Source organism: Nyctibius grandis, chromosome 9, assembly GCF_013368605.1.
Source record: "Nyctibius grandis isolate bNycGra1 chromosome 9, bNycGra1.pri, whole genome shotgun sequence".
NCBI lineage: Eukaryota > Metazoa > Chordata > Aves > Nyctibiiformes > Nyctibiidae > Nyctibius > Nyctibius grandis.
The window spans coordinates 38,269,685-38,289,472 of record NC_090666.1 but is presented as its reverse complement, the minus strand read 5'-3'; the positions used below and the strand labels follow the sequence as shown (position 1 = coordinate 38,289,472).

The window sequence follows — 19,788 nt, the reverse complement described above, 5'->3', positions numbered from 1 at the left end:
TTCCTAGGTGCTGTTAACTGTATATGAAAGCAGCAATAGTCTCATTTAATAGCTCAGTGTCGTGGTTTAACCCCAGCCAGCAACTAAGCCCCACACAGCCACCCACTCACTCTTCCCAGTGGGATGGGGGAGAGAATTGGAAGGGTAAAAGTGAGAAAACTCATGGGTTGAGATAGACAGTTTTAATAGGTAAAGCAAAAGCAATGTGTCCAAGCAAAGCAAACCAAGGAATTCATTCACCACTTCCCATGGGCAGGCAGGTGTTCAGCCATCTCCAGGAAAGCCGGGCTCTATCACATGTAACGGTTACTTGGGAAGACAAACACCATCACTCCGAACGTCCCTCCCTTTGTCCTTCTTCCCCCAGCTTTATATGCTGAGCATGACGTTGTATGGCAGCACCTTTGGATGCGTAGGATGATAATTTCCTTTAAATTGTAGAGGTTTCAGTGGAGAGTTTCATTTATGTCTCCATGTCTTCATATTCAGAATATTTTAATTCTGTAGTTGGTGTCTCATCATATACCTGTGAAGACTACTCAGTAAGTGCTTTTTTCCCTTGATACTTTCAGAGTTTTTTTTCTTTTGTGCAGTAACTTTTTACAGTTACTGCAATGGAAATTATTTTTCAAATGTGCAGCTTTCATCATGAAACACTCGACTGTATGGCTCTATAAATTAGTTATTTAAATATTAAAACTGCAGCATAGGCAACAGTTCATCTACCTGAAAAGAAAATGAACTAGAAATTTGTGGGAGAGGCAGCATTCCTGAAGTTTAAAAATTTTTTCAATCTAGGGTTTTACTTTTGGTTCATCTACAATAATAACTTTTTCTGTCTGAAATTAAAATGCTGATGGTGTTAAACTTGTAATTATACAGACTTACCCCATTTAATTATTTCATGTAAGATGTTTAAAAAATACATAACTATTGGGAGAAAAAAAGGAAGTGTTTGTACTTTTTTCTTCATGTAGAACATCGCTGCAAGATTGTATTTCACAGTAATTAATACTTTAAATGTAGTCATGAATGTATTAACTCACTGCAAAGCAGTAGTTTGTTAGTAACCTAAGCAGTACTGTCTGTATACTGCCATTTACGTTGTGCCAGTTTTAAAATACATGTGACAAACTGAAGATAAAGTTCAATTCAAATTGCTGCTATAGTTTCTTTTCCTTTTTCTGTTGTTTTACCATTCATGGTTAAATTTAACATTCTCACAGAAACTACATTGTGTTGTCCATGAGACTGTTGGTCAAAGCTAGGTCTGAGGTAATATGGTATGAAAACGTTAGCTAGTTCAGTTTGTTTTGCACAGTTACTTTTCTAAAGGGCTGAGAGCAGAGGGAAGTTGCTTGCACTTATTTTTATACCATTCTGTTAACTCAGAGAATGTAACAGATGGGCCAGGGAAACCTTGTTTCTTTACTGAGACTAGTAAAGAAACTATATAAAGTATATAAAGTAAAGTCTATAGAGACTATACTTTACTAGCCTATAAGGCTAGTACCAGCACTAAGTTTTATTTGATTAAATTTTACTAACAAAAGCTTAAATTTCTTTATAGTGCAGGAATATAGGAAAAATATAGGTTGTGGATCCTCAGAAGTATAATTTTAAATCCATAACATAAAAATCCGTAACTTCTGTTCTGAAGTGGTGAGCTACAGAGTCTTAGCCAGTCCCTAAGGTGAATGACTTGACTAAGTCAAGAGAATCTGATAACCCACAATGAGCTAGAAGGAGGTCATTGTACTGTTTAAGTCTTGTGAAGGGGAGTAAGGACCTCGGGTAGGGTGTCTGGCATTCAAGGAAAATGAGAAACAGACACTATGAAATATGTTATGGGCTGTGGAACTCATCAGCCTGGAACACTGAGGGCATCTCATCATACAACTGTATGTACTCTAGGGACAGTGAGGACTAATGTGTTAAGGACTTGAAATCAGAAGATTGGCTATGGTTTCTGTGTCAGTGTTTGGCCATTAGTTCACTGAAGTTTGATTTCGATGTCAAAGCTGTTTAAAATTGTATTCTGATGCAGTGGGAGGTAGAGCCCGCTTTGCATTTTTTTCATGATTTTAGTTATTGATTGTAATTTGTTTTTAATGAAAAATGTGTTTTAGCATTACTAGCAATTTTGTTCACTTGTGAAAATGGATTTCTTCCCTAGAGTAAAGGCAGTAGAATTTCCATATATAACTAGGCATTTTAATTTAGGATTTTCTATGGAAGTAGCCTCAAACTAGCAGTTGTTGCAGCAAAAGTGAAACTGGTGAAGACTTCTTTCATGTCTCCTGAATCTTAACAACACAGTACCTTCAGCTGCTCTCTATAACCTTCTCTCCATAATACTGCCAGTGCAATACCCCACATATTTCATCTTAAGACCTCACCCCAGTTTCTCTCCTGCTCTTACACACAACAGATGTCCCTGCTGCAAGCACTTACAGAGCCTTCCCCCATTCACAGTTCCACCATTAGATATCACGATACCCCATTTTCCTCACGTATTCCTTAAATTTCCCTTTTTTCTCTCCACTCTATTCCCCATCTTCTCTGTGTCAAAACAAAGCGCAGGCTGTTGCCACTCTGGAGCTACACATGAAGTGATACGCTGGCCAGCACTGTGCTGCATGGCCATCTGGCTGCCAGCAAACTGAAGGGAGTCAGCCAGTCAATCATGCGGCTATTTTGCAGTATACTGGGGCTCAGTCAGACAAGATTTTGTACGGGGTAGCTTTTGAGTTCATCAAGAAAGGATGGCATATGTGTGTTCTTGGTTTCACTTCAAAAATAAGTCTGTATTTTGACAAAGGTTGTGCATTTTTTCCTAAGATTTTAAATAGTTATCAAAAACTAACAGAAGTATCTTATGCCTCTGCTGTTGAAAAGTAGAATACAGGATGTTGTTGTTCCCGTTACACTCGATAGAAGTAGCTGGCAGTGCTTTGCCTTTGGATTTGTTTGTCCACAGCTAGAAACATGAGGAAGTTCTTCTCTGAAATAATGCTTTTATGCAATGTCTGAAGGATGACACTAAGAGTTAGCGTTGGCTAAGTGTTTTCTGTATGTTCGGTATGCTCTGTGTTTCAGTCTCACCCAGACAGGAAAGGACTGATTTGCTTTGCTTCCAGCAGCCATTGAGATTGATGAATAATGGGAACAAGCTGGCTGAAATTAATTACGATAAAAATGAAAAGATTATATTATAAGGGAAACAGCTGAAGGACTTGGCATTGGTTAGGTAAGGAGCTCTTCACTGTGAACATTCAGTCACTATGAGTTAGCTAAGTTCTTGTTTTGGAAGCAAGTTGAAGTTCTCAAGTGTTTAGTCTATTAAAATTAGACAGTAAGCATAATTAATACAGAAAGCATCGTTGCTACATTTATTATTCTTTTGTATCTGACAAAAGTTTGCTTGCCTTTCAGAAATACGCTTGTGCAATTTCAATCCATTCTTTAGTTTCCCCTAGACTGAACTGTCACCATGTATCTCATGGAAGGTATTTATGTAGAATATGTTAATTTGCATTAAACAAATTGATCCCGCCTTGAGTGTGTAATGCTGGTGCCTGCGTATGTCAGATTTAAAGGTTGGGGTTTTTTCTGTCTTGGCACATGGCAAGTCACGTAAGCATGTCATGGCTGATTTCAGTACCCTGATTCTCAAGTTGTGATAGTCTCAGATGTGATATAAGGGTGAGCAGCCCTTGGGCACCCCTGATTTATGACAGTTGGCTGTAGTCCCTGACAGTATGGCCGTTACAGTAGCAGTGCCTACTACAGAGCTTTTCTATCATCACCCCAGTGTCTTCATTGAAACACGGATGGGGACGTAGCTGTTGCAGAAAGCAGTTCTATGATCTTGATGTCATCCTTCAGAGCTGCAGTAAAGCTAATAACTGTGGCCTTTTATATGTATAGGGGTATCAAGAAATGCCAAGAGACTGAAGGGCATTTCTAGTGTTCTTCTAATTTCCCCTCATTTTAATCTGTTGTCTTCCACGTCTTAGCAATAGTGAATACAAATTTTTTATGACAGCTGCTGTGAAGGTTTTCAAAAGCGTATACTTAATATTCTTTTCTTCTGTTTGCATTATTTCTTCTTGCTGTGTTTCCTGATAGGTGGTCTTTGCCTTTTTCTTTTGCTTTGTGGTTGTTGTGACTTACTTTATATATACCCCATTTGTGCAATATCAGGTGATGGCATGAAACATGAAATATTCAGAACTTGGTAGGAAAACCACCCCAATACTGGTTTGAGGAAAAGTATTAAAGATTGTTACTTTAAAGAAAGTATAAACCACTGACGTTGAGACATCTTACTAGTTTGTGTTAGATGAATAAAACACTACAACCTCTTTAGCTGAAGAGGCTCTTTCATTAATTCCAGCAGGTAGTGAATCAATGTCTCAAAATGATAAAAAAAAAACAAAACTCAAGCTGATAAGTGGTGTATATTTCTGAACAAAACTAAAGCAATTTCTAATGTTGATATTTAAATTATGTTAATGAGGCTTCAAAAATAACATTTTCTTGAAGTGCAGTAAATGAAATGAAGTAGCGAGTTTACATTGCATGTATACCTTTCAGTTTCTTAAAATTTCTTTTAAATTGCTTGTCGTCTTACACTGTTATTTAAACTGTTATGAAGATTATCTTTACGTTAATATTGGCATTTGTATCTTAATTTCTTTTTAAATTAAAATTTACATTCCACAATATGGCCACAACAATATGATCAAACTTAGGGTTCCTATCCTCCTGTTGCTTAGAATCCTGTTTGAATTTGAGTGAAATCTTTATGACTAAAGTCACCTGAAATCCAACCCTTGAAATATATGTTGCATATACTGCAATTGTGCATCAGGACAGAATTCTCTGTCATGTATTTTTGACAAGTCCTTCATACTATGATTCAAGTATTCTGCATGTGTGGATTGACGAGGATGGTTTGAAGTTTTATGCTAGTATGTGCATAGCGTGTCTCATTCTTTCTGTTATTCTAAAATCTTGTGTAAGTCATGATGAAAAAGTTACTATCAATGTAAGTTAATAATTTCAATAGTTTCTTTAAGATGGTAACAAGATTCTTAATTATTTTTATGGTAATTGTTGTACTTACTAATTTTAACACTCAAGTCAAGTAATGAAAACCTGGAGCCAGAGTTCCTGTCGTCTCTACATACATAATGAATGGATATAGCAAAGCTGGAGAACAAACTCTGTGTTGTAATAGTATATGATCTATGTATAAGTTTTTGTAACTTTCAGATATAAATTGGGCATAATTCATTTTTTCCACTTAAAAATGTGTGAAAACCTGTTACCTAAAGAGAGAAAAGTAAATTTATAAATCCAAAATTTCTCTTTTTAAAATTAAAAAAAAAAGTTATTTATTCATTGAGCAATTTTCCTTAAAATTTATCTGAGAATTAACCTGAAAAGCTTTTTCCCACCTTAGATTTCAAACATGTATAATTTGATAGTGATGCTCTTAATTTTTAAAAATTGAAAATTTTACAGATAAAAAGCTTTGGTGGGCAGACCAGAACTTGGCTCAGATCGGTACGTGTAACAAAAAAGATGGAAGAAACCCAACTGTCCTGCGAAACAAAACTTCAGGTGTTGTACATATGAAAGTGTATGATAAAGCAGCACAGCAAGGTATGTTAAATTTTTAAGCATATTTAACCAACTTTTAGACTGCATAGTCTCTTTTCCCATGTTATTCTCCAAATGTGGCTAAAACAAAATAATACGTACTTCAGTGTAATTCAGTGATAAAATACTATAAAATGTATTATTGAATAAATTACTGAATATAATAGGATAATTGATTTAGAATATCTGCCTGATATATTTTAATTTATCAGATGTTTTGTGAAATTGATACTGTGGTGAAGTCTGAAGTTCTTTTAGAGAATCCAAGTTTAAAATTTTTAGTAAAAAAAAAAGTGTGTGAACCTCATCAAATTGTTGAAATTTGAAGTAAATGAAGTATTATGAGAGAATTCACTAATATTCTTAATTATTTGTTTGTTTTAAGACAGTTTAATTAATCTGAATTGACAGTAGTGTAAATCAAAGGTGAGACAGCAGAAAAATGGGGGAATATTACTAATGCTGCGAAAACTCAGTTGGCAAAGTGGGAACTAAGATAATACAAAAAAAATGTAATTTGGAGTCATGCACACGGTTTTATGAATTTGGAGATCAGAGATGAAAACGTTTGGGAGATTCTTTAGAAAGAGATTGCTTCTGATTCCAGCTGCTTTCAGATTGTTGATGGTGAGGATGGGATCTACGCGAAACAAATAATTTCATTCTGCGGAGAAGCTTCCAAAAGAACACAGGATGGAGCTAAGCTGCCTGATACTTGATGGTATCAGGTAGTCTATGCACAGAGTACTTTAATTCAGTTTCATATTGAGCACTCCTGGGAACACTTGCCATTTTATCTAATCTAGGAAACACCAGAGGTGCTTTCCCAGTCTTGCCCTGAGTTTTAAATGTGGTGGAACAGTAATAAAAATTTAGGCATTCAGTGATGTTTCTGTCTTGTTAGAATGCTTGAACTCCCTACCATGGAGACATACACATAGCCTCATGAGTGCCGAGATGTTAGCACTATCTGCTGTCTGTGGCATTAATATATGTCTTCCATTGTACAAATGTCAAGAAAAGGAACATTTCTGTCTTTTTGTACTCCTGAACTTGAACCGTAATGGGAGCCCTGAAGTTGTGTAGCGAAATGTCACCTTGCTGGTCTGTATGTTGACAGAGCAATGTCAGGGTTTTAGAAGTAAGAATTAAACACTGTAGATGGGATTCAGCTTTACACTTGTGTGTTTTGTTTTTTTTTTAAAGAAGCTTTGCATATTTCATATGCATCTTGCATTTCATTAAATCAGAGTGACATGGGAGCAAATGGGATGTGAGAGCACTTACAGATTTCTCTGTATACAAATACAACCTTTGTCTGAGGATAACTGAGACATTGAAACCTCACCTCTCTTTTCCATTTGTATGGTTAGATTGTTAGAAAACATCTATGATTTTAAACTAAGAAATGCTTTCTGTTTCAAAATTAGGAATGGAAAAATAAATGTGACAAGTAGCTCTCTGATTCATATGGGCTTGGTAACTTGTAATCAACTAATTCCTTGAATGTCTTCATAGACTTAAGTTTCTTCATGAAGCTTCAAATTTCTGAGATGTTTATTGCACTGTGTATAATGTTTATTGTAAACCTTATTAAAAAGTGTTCATCTGTTACTTAAAAGTAAGTATTGTTTTAATTAAGAACCAGGAGCATGTATCTGTGAGATCACATTGGCTCATATATTAAATATATCGGACAAATGGTGGCTCATGAAGGTACAAGGTTAATATAACATTTGATGAATTAATACAATACGATCAATGATTTGCTTATGGTCTAGAATAAGATACACGTAGCCTAATGTCAGTGAGATTTCAGAATTGCTACTCAGAAACTTAAAAAAAAAACCTGTATTAAACTGTATTATTAACTGTATTTACAGTTTTATCATATGCTTTTACTTTAAAATAGGCAGATTCTTCTTCAGAAAACTGAGTTATTTAAAAAAATATTCTAAGGAAAAACCCCACTGTTCTAAGTGCACAGATAAAATACTGTAAGAGTGAAGCATGGAAGAATATATGAATAGTATCATACCCTGAAATATTTTATACATATCTCAAGTTTTCAAAGAAGTCAGCTGAAAAAATTTGGTTTTGGTAATAAACTGATGCCAACATTCATTTTTAGTCAGGATTGCACTGTTCAAGTTTTGTTTCCTCTTCTGTCTTCTCCCATCATGTTATAGGTAGCAATTCCTGTCAGTTAAACAATGGTGGATGCTCCCAGCTTTGTTTACCGACATCAGAAACCACCAGGACCTGTGTGTGTACAGTAGGCTACAACCTTCAGAAAAACCGCATGGCATGCAAAGGTAAAACGGCTTTCACGATTTATTTTAACTAACTTCAGTTTTATGGGAAGACTGTAATGAGTAAATAAACTTTCCTTATTAATTTTAAGTTAAAAAAAAACATATTAATATGCTTGATTAAAGCAGTAAAGAGAAATGTCTATTGTGTTTAGGACAGAATTTCAATTTAGGTTTTTTTTCTTAGTTCTGCACAGCTTTTTGTGGAAACTGTGAGGAATGGTTTTTAGGGGGGTTTATAAAGTAGGCAGAAAACCAGACCAATTTGAGCCATCATTAATAGCAGTACGTATTTGTTCAAGATCATATACCTTAACTTGAAGCTAAATTGTAGGCTACAGTATCTGAAAGGTTCAGTATCTCATCTTACTGTATTGCCCTCAATATAAAGTAAGGCCCGATTTTTTAAAATTTTTTAATTTAAATATTTTGTCTATTTGAGCAGGAAAAAATAAAAGCATAGCTTACATCCAAAGTCTTACTTTTTGACTGAGTGATACAAAACAGCCTTATGGTCAAGGTGTCTTATAGTTGTATGCCTTAGAGTCATTTTTACTTTTACAATTACTTCTTCAGATACTTATAACTTTCACTTGTGGGTTAAGGTAAAACTTGTGGATGTTGTGTATTTGAAATGTATTACTCCTTTATGTCTAGATATACTGCTTTCTAGATCATAACAGTTTTTTATTATTAAATATTCCTTCAATTAAAAAGAGATAACAAGTCAAAAACATTTTTATTCTGTCTTGAATATTCATGGGGAAAATCTGACAAGTACTATTCTGTACATATGTACTTGTTTAGCATTGCCCTTTTCATTTGCTAGCTAGATTTCTTCTTGCTTAGAAGAAAATTTTGTAATTATCTATCTAAAACTTTTTAGTCAACATTTTTAGGGTCTTCTACTAGCCAGCTCTTACAAAGAAAATTTTCAAAGAATTGATGTGGAGAAAAAGGAGCTTTTTTGTGTATGGTAGTTAAAGTTCTTCAAGAATGAGTTATGTATCGTCACGCTGCATAATTGCCCTTAAACTTAAAAGTATTCTGATCTGTGAACACATTAGGGCAACAAAGTATTTGTTCTCATTTTGGTTGTCAACAATTAGGTGTGATTCATCTCAACTAGGAATGACTACATAACAAGACCCCTACACAGTAGAATTTCTTCCTACTTAATAGAAATAGGTGCATCTGGAGTGTGGTGAATCTAGCACAAAAGTAGACATTTAAAATGCGTCAGCTGTGTTATTCACTAAAACGATGTATTTCTCCCTTTGCCTAAAGGAAGTGTGCATGACTAAACGAGGTGAGATGAATCCTGTGCCTCAAAAGACAATTCACAGTCTTGAGTCCTGCTTTCTAAAAGTTCTTTAAAATAGTCTCTTGCTGAATATGTACAGAAAGTGCAGATGTGCACTGAAAATATTCTTAAATTTCTCATAATACAAAACCATTTTCTTCTTAAGTTTTAATTTTCATTACTGCTAATTACTTAATTCTAAGGTGATGCTTGAAATGGACAGTGATTCCCTTCTCTTTGTAAGACTGCATTTATCATTTCATTAGAAATACACCATAAATAATTCATGGATGTTTTTCCAAAGAGTTGTCTTTCTGGAAAATTATGGAGCAGTATTGGAAGACTATGTCTGGTGCTTGTTAATTCCTTAAGTATTGTTAATTGGGAAAGTCTCCACTTTTTTCTCATTGACTATTTTATTTTTACCATAGGTATTGAATCATTTCTTATGTATTCTGTTCATGAAGGAATTAGAGGAATTCCTCTTGATCCAAATGATAAAATGGATGCTTTAATGCCCATATCTGGAACTTCATTTGCTGTGGGCATAGACTTCCACGCAGGTAAATATTATGTATAATTTATTGTATGTATGGTAAATATTGCGTTCTATTCTATTAAATCAAATAAAACCCCAGTTTTCAAACCTTATAAATAATTACAACTATATTTGAAGGAACTGGAAGTTGATTTTTGTGTATGTGTAGATTGCACTAGCAACACTATCCGCTGTTTTTCAGTGGAGACACCACTGCGAACTCGAGTAGGAAACTCGTGGTTTTAGAGAAAGTGGTCATAAATCTGTAGGAAAGCAGGTTTCATTAGTTCCTTTTTCATATGAAGAAGCTTGTTCCTGTCATGACATTTTTTCCACTGAATTTTCTTAGTCCTATGTATTGTACGTAGCAGGTGGGTTTGACAGCTGAGTGTGGGATAGTTTTCTTTCTGTCCAGTAAAGCCAGACCACTTCACTGCAGTGTACAAGCCAACTCCACATCTGTTTCTTCCTTTTAGAAGTGGATACTCTAACAGCATGAATAACAGGCATTTCTATCTTAAGTACACTATGTACCTTTTCACTGCAGTGTATAAATAGGAAACAGTTTTTAGTTTAGAGAGCCTCACAAATTTCCTATGAAATTAGGAAGTTTGTTTTGCATACATAGGCAAGAAGGTGGAAAGAAATTAAGGATCAGATCCTGAAAAGTAGTTGGGTACATCTCCCACTGGTGCCTGAATATCTTCAAAGGCATTAGGAATTTATGGTTAGTTTACAGAAATAGGAAATTTGTGCCCAGACAGTGACCTGAAACCATTGTGTATCTCCATATTTTTGACCCATTAGCTCTTTGACCAGCCTTCCTGCTAAACCGATTTTCTCATGAGCTGTTTTTGTTACTCATTGAGTTAACAAACTAGCAGTTTAGAAATAAAATTTTAAGTTACCTGTTACATACATATGGACCTTGGCTTCCTGAAACATACAATTATTTTGTCATACTCCATTATTTTTCCTTTTGAAATAAATTCTGCTTGGGAATTCAGCATTGAGAGATCCTAAGTTTTTCCTTAAGTATATGTTAATATATGCCTTCATATTAAAACCAGACCTTTTTCTGCTTGTTCTGTTTGACTCCTTCATCGCACAGATATCACTAATCTGTTGTTAACAGGGTAGGAGTTATACTCATTAAAGTCTTCTCTTCCTTTGGCCTGCTTTCTTCATTGGTGCTCTTGTACCTTTACTTTGCCTAGTAAAATTCCAATTTCACTTAACATTTTACAGTGCCCTCATAATTGTATATTTTGCTTTCAAATCAGTGACCGCTAATGTTCAGAGCTTTCATTACATCGTAGGTATAGTTCAGTCACAGTCTACTAAGACATAAAAATCACTTAAGAACCAGTGCCTTTATACACATATCTTAGATGGAAAGGACTATGATACAGCTGTTTTCATCTATTTCTGGATACAGGATGATAGAGAAGTGGTAGCTATGCATGTTCTTGACAAGAGTACAAAGACAATGCAATTAGGTTTTCCAGGGATTATATTTTTTATTATAATATACTTACCTTAAAAAATACCATTTTTGAATTCAAATCTTCCAGGCTTTGCAAAATTATGATGTGTAATACAGAAATCTGAAATTTGACCTTTTTGTTCTAAAATACTGATACTAGGATTTTATTGGGGATTTTGCATCTTGTGTTTTCTTTGTTTTGGGGATTTTTTTTTTTTTAGCATCCATCTACTTGTATGCTAGCTCCTACTTTAGAGATCTTTGGACTTCACTAGTCAATATCAAATTAATATTTTGGAAGAATAAGATGGGTGTACTAATTTTTAGCTTTTTTGAAAAATGAGATTTGAGAAATGATGAAATTGAGTGAGGTTCACCAGCTTCCGTGATGATCAGTTACAGCACAGGGAACATGAATATGATCGACAGTGACAATGCGTTGCTAAACATGAATGTAAATCTTCTGTAGCAGTGAAATCGCAAGGGGATTCTGTCATAAAAAAATTACAGTACAGCTTTCAACTGCTTTTCAGCTTAAAAAGCAATTGTTTTTCTCACTTTGATACCTTACCTTGAATTTTCTGAATTCATTCCTAAAACCTTTGTTCATCAAATACGATTCAGAAGGGGAGACACTTTCAGATTTCATCTTGGTTTTTTCTCACTTAGGGACTATTGCTTGCATTTAATTCTTAATTGTGAAACATCCCCAAATTCTGATCTGCTCGCAGTAATGTTTAGGTATGCAAAGTGGGTAAAATACATTAACATATGCTAGTAGTGTTGCATATCATATTTAAAAGATGGCAAGATTTTTTTGCATACATGAAAGGGCTAGAAGATAAATGCAGCCTTTATCTCCCTGTGTCTTGGTACTTCTAAATTTTCATTAAAGAACCACAAGAGTAGTTCTGACCTTTTGACTTTAGAGGTTGTTGGAGAGTGGGGTTGCCAGTGTTACTTAAGACAGAGATTTATAAAACTGAGTGTGATCCTGGTAGCCTTTCGTTTCTGTACTGTGAAAGATAATGGCATTGATTCTTCCCTGCTGCCAAAGACAACTTCACAGTATGTCAGGCAAATGCCCATTGCTTTTTCCTCTTGACATTATTCCAGGAAGCTCACCATACTTTTTACGTTAGTATCTGGTTTGTGTTTGTTGAAATCATTGTTTCATGTGGTGGGAGGTACTCTGTACTTAAGCTTGGTCTGGTTGAATCTGGAGAATCTGCATGGTAGAGAAACACTACTGCATTTCAGACATCAAGGGCATCTAAGTATTGAAGAAACGAGAACATCGTGTTTGTTTGCAGAATGCTGGTCTTCAAATTGATGGGTAGAACTATGTCTCCAAGAAAGTGATCCTGTTCATCAGGAGACACTATCTTAACTCCTGCTGACTGAGAGGGCACAAACTACTTAATTAGTAGTAGCATTTCAGCCTTTGTAAAGTACAATGCAGAGCAGTTACATGAATATTTTCATTAGTGCCAAAACCCCCCTCCATAAGTGTGGAGTAATAGTTAACATTGTTGATAGTTTTGGAAGAATACAGTGTTATTGCTGAGCCTCTAAGTTCTGCAGTAGTTCATCTCAGAAATAGCTTAAGATTTGCAAGATTTTGTAAGTTCACTCTCTGCTCAAATAAGTTTTTTAAACATTTACAGACTAAGCTGACAAGGTCTAGCAAAAGGAGTAATATTCAACACATACTTTGTTAGTTGAATTTTGAGTTGCGGGATTTTATTGGCAAAATACTAATGCATTAAATGGAATTAATTTTCAGTGTTTGCTGGTAAGCTGCCTGTGGACTGTAGGAGTCAATGTGAGGCCGTGGTTACTAATGCTCACCACTTAGCAAAATGCTTGTACAAGCTGCGTAAAGTTGTTTCCCATTTTGTGGAAACTGTTATTTCCAGGTGGTAATTCTCTTCGCTTCATATTGCAGCAGTAGAATGGATAAATAGATACTGAAGACTCCAAACTGAGTATAGGTCTTCTTTCCATCTGTCTAAAGCCAGAACTGACTTCACGAACCAGATGCTGAAGGGAGTTTTTGTCTCTATCTCTATTATTTTTCAGAGTAATTGGGAAAATAAGAGATTTGTGCAATTATTATATAATAGTGCAACCTGGCAGAGACAGCATTGACACACAGATCTGTGAAAACTTTGTCCACTTTTATAAGTGAACAGACTACAACAAAATAAAGGCCAGTTGCTTAGTCTGAATTCTTGTTACCTTGTTCTGCATGGCATGGGTCTTCAGCAGCTGAGTCCTACCGAGAATGTTTCATTTTATTGAGATATAGAGAACTTTGATTATTAACCAAAAGGAACCGGTAGAAATTGCTGTCTCCATAAAATGAGAGGGGTTTTTCATTTGGATCATACCATCTGTATCCAAGTGCAAACTGAAACTCAGCAAATGTTGTGGTATTATCTGTATTTGAAAGCCACAGGGATCTTTATTGGTTTAATGAAAATTAATTCCGTGGATATTTTCACACCGTAGAGCACAAGAATATAGGCGGGTTTTTATGATGAACTGTGATGAACTACCTGAAAATCAAAAAATATTCTCCAATGTAATGTATAGAACATAGTGACTGAAAAGTTTTGCATTGCTGTGAATAAGTAACCTTTATCAGTACTTCAGAAAAAAGTGATTATTTTTTAATTGCCTTAGAGCATCTTTGAACAATTATATCAAAATGTCACAGTCAGTGCATTTTACAGCAATGTTTAACAAAGATTTAATTCAGGATACAAAATGTAGGCAATTAAGGCGTAGGACTGTAAAAGAATATGAGAATTTTAAGGAAATTATGTGTTAGCTGAGGTTTAATATCAGTGTATGGTTGAGTAATTATTATCTGTGCGTACTCAAGCTGTTAGCATTTACTTTTAAGGGTACTTTCTAGAAGCAGTGAACTGCATGTGCTTTGTGAACTTCCTCCACCACAGCAGATATTACTTGAGTTTCCCTGATTAGTTCCAGCCCCAAAACTACTTCCATATATGGAGAGGAATTAAACTAGAATATGAAATACATAAATTTCACTTACAGAATGTCTTAGCCAGTTGGCAAACATAGTAGATAGAAAAACATTTTTTATTAACTTTGTATTTTCAGATAAGACTTTGTAGTAATTCTGTATATCTCATATTCCAATGCAGGGTATTTGGCAATCATAGAATCACAATCTTATTGTTGAATGTATGTGCAGTTAGTATTCAGATCTGTGTAATTTTCATACTCGTTTGAACTAACTAGCAAAATACATGGCTCCAGTGTGTGATTATCAAACTCCATGTTTAGAATACTTGAAGTCAGCATTTTATTGTATGCAATTTCTTCCTAATATAACTTGCCAAAATGAGAGGTGGTGTGGCTAGGGTTCTTGAGCATACCGAACTGGTTTGGTCTTGGAATTGACTGGTATCTGTGTAAATTTTGTTTTTCTCTTTTCTTGTATATATCTATATACACACACACATATATAGGTAGATATATAAATATTTATAAATGTAATATTTCTATATTTATGTATAGCAATATATATTGTATAAATATATATACACACACACTCTCTGTTAAAGTATGAAAAAATAAAGAATGAACAGATATTGTTTGCCCCTGAGCCATGTCTTCCCCAGACAAAACAGCTCACTCAGGAGGTCCCCAGCTGATGACTTTGAAAACAGAATGTGGGTTGCAGCATGGCTGTGTTGTTAATTCAGAGCTCTGTCAATGGAAATACAGAGAATTCTGCTTGAGGGACATCATCACTTTGTTTGCCCCATCTCTATTAAGGGTACTTTGTGGCGACAGAGAGGAGTGCATGTCTGTGCTTTGGCCACTCCAAATTCTGAGTTGGCTGATGAGTTTCAATGGTCAGTGAAAACAGGTTTGTACTCCAAGACTACATAGTGGTCCCTCTCTTCTGCCTTATGGACAGCCAGCTGCAGTGGAACAGCAAGGAAGACGGCTGGAAATGCCTTAAAACACCAAAAAGGACTCCTAGTGAAAGCTTGTCAGGACATTTAAAATAAAAGATGAATTATGGATAGAGTCAATTTTTTATTCTTCCATCAGTATGTCACTCTCAAATGTCACACTTTTTCTGGTTAAATTTTTTTATACTGCCAAAATTCAATCTATATGATTACTGTATAAGCAGTTTCACACTGTCATTTCTCAAACTCCTAAATATTTTGGAATGGTGAGTAACAAACAAAATAGTATGTTTTTCAAACATTTATCCCATTAGGAAAAAAAAATGTTTACTGTGATTTTTAACAGGGGTAGTTGTCATGGCCCTATTGTGTTGGATGTGCAGTACTACACAACCAGTAGAAAACCTAGAATTCTATTTCAATTATTTTAAATTTAAAAAAAGGAAAAATAATGAGGAATTAAAGATAATAGTGTCGATACCATTCTTTTGTTTACTCTGAGACATATTAATAAACTTATAATTGGCAGTTTTTACCGTTACTGATGTAGATACTTGGACTGAAGTAAATGAATTAATCCAAGAATCATTGCTGTATATTTTATAGGAAATGATACAATCTATTGGACAGATATGGGTTTCAACAAAATTAGCAGATCTAAACGAGACCAAACATGGAAAGAAGACATTGTTACAAATGGTTTGGGAAGAGTTGAAGGCATTGCAGTGGACTGGATAGCAGGTAGGTCTTAACCTGCTTCAGGAGTTGTCATGATTTCTGACAGTACACTCATGCATCTTCAGCTCAAGACTAAATAACTTGGTTTGCTTTCAGCTCTAATTTCTAATATTCCAAATGTCTAGATATTTTTCTTTGAAGATACCACCACTGTGTTTTTCAGTTTTACTACAACAGGAAAATTATTTAAATATCTTGGACACTATTTCTTAGACAGTCTCAATGGTGACAGCCACGAGTACAAGTTTATACTTCAAAGCAGAAGGCTGAATAGGACTAGAAATTACAAATATGAGATACATATAAGTTAAAAGACAGCAGTTTGCTTCTGGTCCTAAGTTAGGCACTTAAGATTTAAAAACTTTTCAAGAATTCTTTTATTTTTCCAGTAACTTTAAGGTATTTTTCCTAGGTAACATATATTGGACGGATCATGGCTTCAACTTAATTGAAGTTGCCAGGCTCAACGGCTCATTCCGATATGTAATTATATCCCAGGGTTTGGACCAGCCACGATCTATTGCGGTACACCCAGAAAAAGGGTAACATGACCATGGCTACTTGCATTTCTTTTAGTTTGCATGCTAGCACTGAAGGTCTTAGACAAGTAAATTGAGGCCTTCATTCTAATAGATAAGCATTTAAGAAAACCCAAAAGGATTGTATTGGAAACTATTGTACTGTAACTAAGCACAGGTGGAAGGAAGTGTTATTCTGATCATACACTGAGTTTTTTCATTGGTCTCTCTATACATGACATACTGTACTTTCTTTGCAAAACACTTCTCATTTTCTAGGACAATAATTTCAACGGAAGTTTAGACACTGCTTGGAAGCATGCTTAAATCTGCTCTTAAGTTTCCAGCAAATCCAAGGAAATCACATTAGCTAATGATGACCTCGATGTCATGATAAAATCGTAGAGCAGTATAATCCTTGGTACTTATGAATTCTGTGTCATGTAACATCCCACTACAGCAACCAAGAATATTGCCCAGGGTAGCTGAAAGTAATGTGAGATGAAGCATATGGGTAAGAGAGTAAAGGTGGTCAAAAATGGCATCTGTATTCATACAAATGTTTGTTCAGAGTAGGGACTACACTTCTCACTGAGGCCAGATTGACACCAGTGATGCAAAATGCCGTTTGGATCTTTGCCATGATTTCTTCTCTGAGAATTTAGACATAGCAATCTGTGTATTTTCCAGACTAGAACACAGCAACTTAATGTATTGAAGAACGAAGGTGAAAGCGATGACTGGTTTTATTTTCTGCACAATGTAATAGCTTTTGCCGCAGATCATTACAGCTGTGTTCATAGAGCACCACTGGTTGCTTGGCAGTATGTGCTAACAACTTAGGATTACTGCTGTTCTTCAGAGTAGGGTCTTCTCCAGATGCTAGTCAGGATCTGGCTGAATTAATTACTGTATTTTTGTCTTTAAAGTACCAGAATAGCTTTGCTCTCCTGTTAGAAAAAAATTTTAAAAAACTAAAAAACTTTTGACAATAAGTACCCAGAAGCCTGATGAAATTCTTCTGACCAGAAGGGTGGACCAAACTTCTTCAAAACCATAGTCAATTTACGTGTAGTTTTCCTCAACATGTATATAATGTATTTGCTGTACACATACACAGATAGGTTTTCACCCCTTCCTTACATCAATGGAAAGGAAAAGCCCCCATGAAGTCTATGAGGACTAAATGCAGTAGATGCAGTTTCTCTGGAGAATCCTTAGATATTAAAGTAATATGAATTATATAAATAAAAGGCATTATTTTCAACTAGAAATGGTAAAAAAGTGTAATCAACTCTACAGCAGAATTTGGAGAGGCAAGATGGATTGTAACTGAGACCCAGCATTTAACAATTGCTATAGGGAAGAGGAAATGCAGAACCCTTGACAGAATAATATTAAATACAGCTATTGATAGAAAAGTTGCTTTTTTTTACAAAAGTGTGGATTTTTTTATTTTAATGACAGTATTTTCACATGATGCTTTCTGACTCAACAGTTCATGGATTTATTTTACCGAAATGATAAGTGTGCACATAAGCAGATGAAATAATAGCCAACAATATTAACAAGATTCATTGGAAAGAAATAGTTCCTGCTTTTAAGTTAATGGATATTTAGAGATGCCACTGAACCATCTTAGGTCTTAAAATAGAATAGTCTAATGCCGTCAGAAAGCAGATATTAATAAAATGTGGTTAAGATATAATTCAGAGGAGTTTGAATTATTGCCCTTGAAACAAAAAACAGTAAAGAAGAGAAATGCTAAAGGTAGAAACTGATTCGGTTGTGAAACATTCCTTAGGTGTTTTCATCTTGTTGAGTTTTATAGTTGGTTTTTGGATGTGTTTGGAATGCTTAAGAAAACATAGGATGAGAGGAGCACAGATTAGTAATTGTTTTACATGTCTGTGTCTCCTGTGAAACAGGAGTGTATCTCCTGTGAAGGCAGGTAAGCTTCATATCTCTCTTTTTAATACTGTGCCACAAAATGATATCTTGAGATGTCTCCAAAGTTCCTTCATGAGAAGGATAGCAGTGTTTTGCTACTAAAGTACAGGTATATGTTTCTGTGGGAGGATTAAGGCCTTTTTACCCTCTGTGTTATTGTCATATCTCTTTCCTTTTATGAGGCAAAACTTTCAAAGGTATTCTTCCCTCTCCTTGCTCTGACTTCACATTCTTCATTTTACTTGAAGCTTGAGTTGACAGCTGTAAGAATAGAGAAGAAAATAGCAGTTATTAGATCTCGTTGAATCTGCCAGTTACACCAAGATATGAAGCAGCCAGCATTCAGCTGGTTGGTAACATTATTTATTATTACTAGGGAAAAAGTTAAGAATGTGTAGTCCTACAAAGGAATGTCTTTGCCCCTCATCAGGTATACTTATCCATATAACGTACACTTGGCTGAGGTTTTTTTCCGAATTAAACAATAGTTTTCTGTTCAAGCTCATAACTGTGACTGAAATACGGAGTTAAGCCATACTGAAATAATTCTTAGATTTTGAAGATACCTCCTTTAAAAACATTTTGGGAATTTCATTTGTGTTTAGGGTTTGGGAGAGTTTAAATTCTGATTTAGTTTTTTTCCACAGAAGTTTTGAAAGTTGTTTCTATCATTGCAATATATACAGCAAACGTGTCGGCAGCATATTGCTGCTTACAAAGATCCAGGAAACAAGTATTTTAGATGGTGCTTCACAGACCTTTTGGGAAGATATGGCAAGATCAAGTTTTTCTATACTAGTTAGTAGTTTATATAAGTTTATATATCAATATAATCATTACTGTTCTAAATGAGTATTAACTAGCTTGCCTTACCTTTTTGGCAGCTATTCAAGATTTTCTTTGGAGGCTTCTAGATTCATTTAACCTGCTAATTATGGTTAAGTTTGGTTTTTTCTTTTTCTCAGAGTAAATAGCCTAAGGAAAAAGCACAGACTATTTCCTTCCAGTATATTGAATGTCCACCTTTCTGTAATCAATGTTTAGTTGATGTCCTGTGTTAAGAAAGTACCTCTGACTAAATGCCCCAAAGCAGGCTGAGGTCTGTTTAGAGGTGCTGTTAGTAACCTGGTTAAAGTTGTAATAAAACTTAAGTGGTGACTGCTGATATCCAGCTGGTTAATATAGTCTATTTTAACATTTCTAAAACATGTTTTTAATTTAGCTAATGTAGCAGTTCAATTTCCTAATGTAGTATAAGTATTATAGTTAGTATTAATATTAGTTTGTTATGTCAAGAACTTAAAGAAATTCTTT

The 19,788-nt window shown here is 35.0% G+C and overlaps 1 protein-coding gene across 1 annotated transcript in view; it reads left to right on the top strand.

Annotated features, from left to right (window-relative positions):
- Nucleotides 1-19,788, top strand: part of LRP1B (LDL receptor related protein 1B) — a 570,912-nt gene that overhangs the window by 377,227 nt on the left and 173,897 nt on the right. The window contains exons 33-37 of the mRNA XM_068407216.1: nucleotides 5,533-5,673; nucleotides 7,860-7,985; nucleotides 9,717-9,848; nucleotides 15,875-16,009; nucleotides 16,419-16,548. Coding sequence (XP_068263317.1) covers nucleotides 5,533-5,673; nucleotides 7,860-7,985; nucleotides 9,717-9,848; nucleotides 15,875-16,009; nucleotides 16,419-16,548 — 664 coding nt within the window. The remainder of the gene's footprint in view (nucleotides 1-5,532; nucleotides 5,674-7,859; nucleotides 7,986-9,716; nucleotides 9,849-15,874; nucleotides 16,010-16,418; nucleotides 16,549-19,788) is intronic.